At 37.9% G+C, this 2,457-nt stretch overlaps 1 protein-coding gene across 6 annotated transcripts in view; it reads right to left on the bottom strand.

Moving 5' to 3' along the window:
* Positions 1 to 2,457, bottom strand: part of LOC123051970 (zingipain-2) — a 15,737-nt gene that overhangs the window by 1,625 nt on the left and 11,655 nt on the right. For 5 of the 6 annotated variants that reach the window (XM_044474986.1, XM_044474987.1, XM_044474989.1 and 2 more), the window contains 5 exons: positions 2,279 to 2,376; positions 2,143 to 2,193; positions 1,341 to 1,445; positions 528 to 760; positions 323 to 451 (listed from right to left, as the gene is read on the bottom strand). In XM_044474986.1, coding sequence (XP_044330921.1) covers positions 323 to 451; positions 528 to 760; positions 1,341 to 1,445; positions 2,143 to 2,193; positions 2,279 to 2,363 — 603 coding nt within the window. In that variant the 5' untranslated portion in view covers positions 2,364 to 2,376. The remainder of the gene's footprint in view (positions 1 to 322; positions 452 to 527; positions 761 to 1,340; positions 1,446 to 2,142; positions 2,194 to 2,278; positions 2,377 to 2,457) is intronic. The other variant, XM_044474988.1, reaches the window with a different exon arrangement.

The following is a 2,457-nucleotide window of genomic DNA, read 5'->3' as shown; positions in this document are numbered from 1 at the left end:
GGGGAGGGGGGCTGGCTTTTATATGCATTCAGCATTCATCTTATTATGTTTTTTTAAGTTTAGAATATGCCAGATAACATAACATACAGGAATCTGATCATGACTAACTTTTATCTATCTATATGAATACTACTTATTGAAGTACATCAGTACATCATATCTTTATAGATACTGCGTTCCGAATGGATTCTGACTCGTGGGTCTAATTGTCATAAAACTCATGATTCACAATAACAGACCATGAAATTAATTTCTGCAGTAACATAATAGCAACGCCATTTTAAAACCTGAGTAAATATTAGAGAAACAGAAGACAGCATACATATTGATAATTTTCAAACTCTGTCCCAGCAGCTACTCCAACGGCAACTGGCTGATGGGCCACAGCATACATGAGAGCTTCTTCTGCTGGAGCGACTTGTGCCCAACCCTCAATAGTAAGACCTTTAGCCTACAGAAAAAGCATATTAACATGAATAGTTTATTGGCTTTTATTTATTGAAATCAAAAGTTGCAATATATTTTACCTTAATATCCTGGCAAAAGCCCCTCTTCCCAGTATATGGATAAGCAGATTCTAGGACTACTCCACCCCTCATGACAAAGTCGAAGACCTTTGGTATTGTGCCTCCCATGCATCCAGAATTAGTTATAGTATTCGCATCAAGAACATGCTGGCTAGAAAGTTCGACGTTTATTCCAGTTATGATGGAATGAAGACTCCCAATACCAACAAGAGATGCCTGAATATAGCAGTTACCTACAGAAACAATATGGGTTCATGACCATCACTAATGATTGCCGTAGAAACTGAAACCAAACTTGGAAGCAAGTACGACAGTCTGGAACTAACTTATGTGAGTATCAATGGTAGCATTTGTTAAAACTACACGGCTAACCTGCCTAACGTTTGTTACTCACAGTACTGTCCAAAGCATTCTAAGAAAATAGAACGACCAAATTACTATCATGCATGTCCGCAGTTTAATCAGGTAAGCAACCTTATAAAAAAGGCCATTAATGATTACTTGATAGGCCTGCAGAAAGGTAATGAGCTACTAACACAAAAACATAGTGATCATGAATTAACAATGTAAAGTATCTTTTGTTTTTGTTTTGTGCATGAGGGGATGGCAACATGGATCTATGAATTAACATCAATCTTATGTACTAGCAAACGATATCTGTTCTTTTTTTGTTAGAAATAACAGAGTATTCTTGGAGTACCAGGCAGAGAACTAGAGAAGCAGTCACCAAACATCAAAACAGGGTTGATTTTTTTTTTGACATCTCACAATGGGGAAAGAGAAACGTAAGTGATTTGCATTACTCGTCCATACCACAGCCACGCTGATCTTTCACTGGGATTTTAAGCCATGGGACTTTTCTCCAGTCCACAGACTTGGGCAGTCCATATTGACCAACAGAGGTGGTAACCCCGTAATCTGCATACAACAGCAAAATTATGTTAGTTAACAAATCACTGTTACTCAAAACTAATGTGGTTAATACGTACACCCACAAAGTTATTGGAGAGGTATTTCATCATTATTATTTTTCTGAAAATTGTTATAAACTGGAAACGGAATGCAACTCTAACACCGAAATTTGTGTTTTTCAATGCACTGCAAATTTACCATTTCCACCGATATTGAATTTTTGGGCTGTTAACCAGTGATTACAACATCATGCACATGGCGTCACAAAGGGGCTCGCATTACCTTCAGTTTTAAAAATCTTTTTTACTACACATAAATCATCAGAAAAAACGATTTTAAGCATTTTATTTGTATAACTACCATTAGAGACTATAAGCACATCCAAATAAAAGACCCATGAACAATGGAGTAAAACTAAATTCATTTTTTAACGCCAAAAAAAGAGCCGAGGGGCTAGGCTCTGCCTCTCTTGAACTAATGTGTTAATCCCTCCGTCCCATAATTATATTATGGAAGGTCTTACATTATGGAAGGGAGGGAGTATTAGGTAGAGCACCTGGAGATACACCAATTTAACCATAGTCAGCCCAGCACATGTGAGTTGAACTCTGGACTAACAACTAGTAAGCATTTGCAGAAACCGGGTTCTGGTATACTAAATACTAAAATCACGAAACAGCAACCATGCCGAGAATTAGTTTACCTGGCCCAAAACATTTACGACCGAAGACATAGCCGGGCTCGACCAATTGTCCTGCATAAAATAAAGTTGGGGTCATTCCCAACGAGGAATTATCTACCAAACTAATGCAGTTTATAGTTTTTTATACATAATTCACCTGATGAAAGAGACCTGCATGCAGATCTGAAGTTCTGCCCCAGCTGTTTTGCTCCACGGAGACCAGATAGCAGAACATTTGCCATCTTCAATTAGCCACTTGATGAAAAATAGTTTACATCAGTTTCAAGTACTAGCATTTGGGAAAAACGAGGCACACCACCAGAAATTTCACGCCTA

This window comes from Triticum aestivum, chromosome 2D (genome assembly GCF_018294505.1).
Source record: "Triticum aestivum cultivar Chinese Spring chromosome 2D, IWGSC CS RefSeq v2.1, whole genome shotgun sequence".
Taxonomy (NCBI): domain Eukaryota; kingdom Viridiplantae; phylum Streptophyta; class Magnoliopsida; order Poales; family Poaceae; genus Triticum; species Triticum aestivum.
The sequence above is the reverse complement of the archived record's forward strand: the minus strand, read 5'-3'. Positions and strand labels throughout refer to the sequence as shown.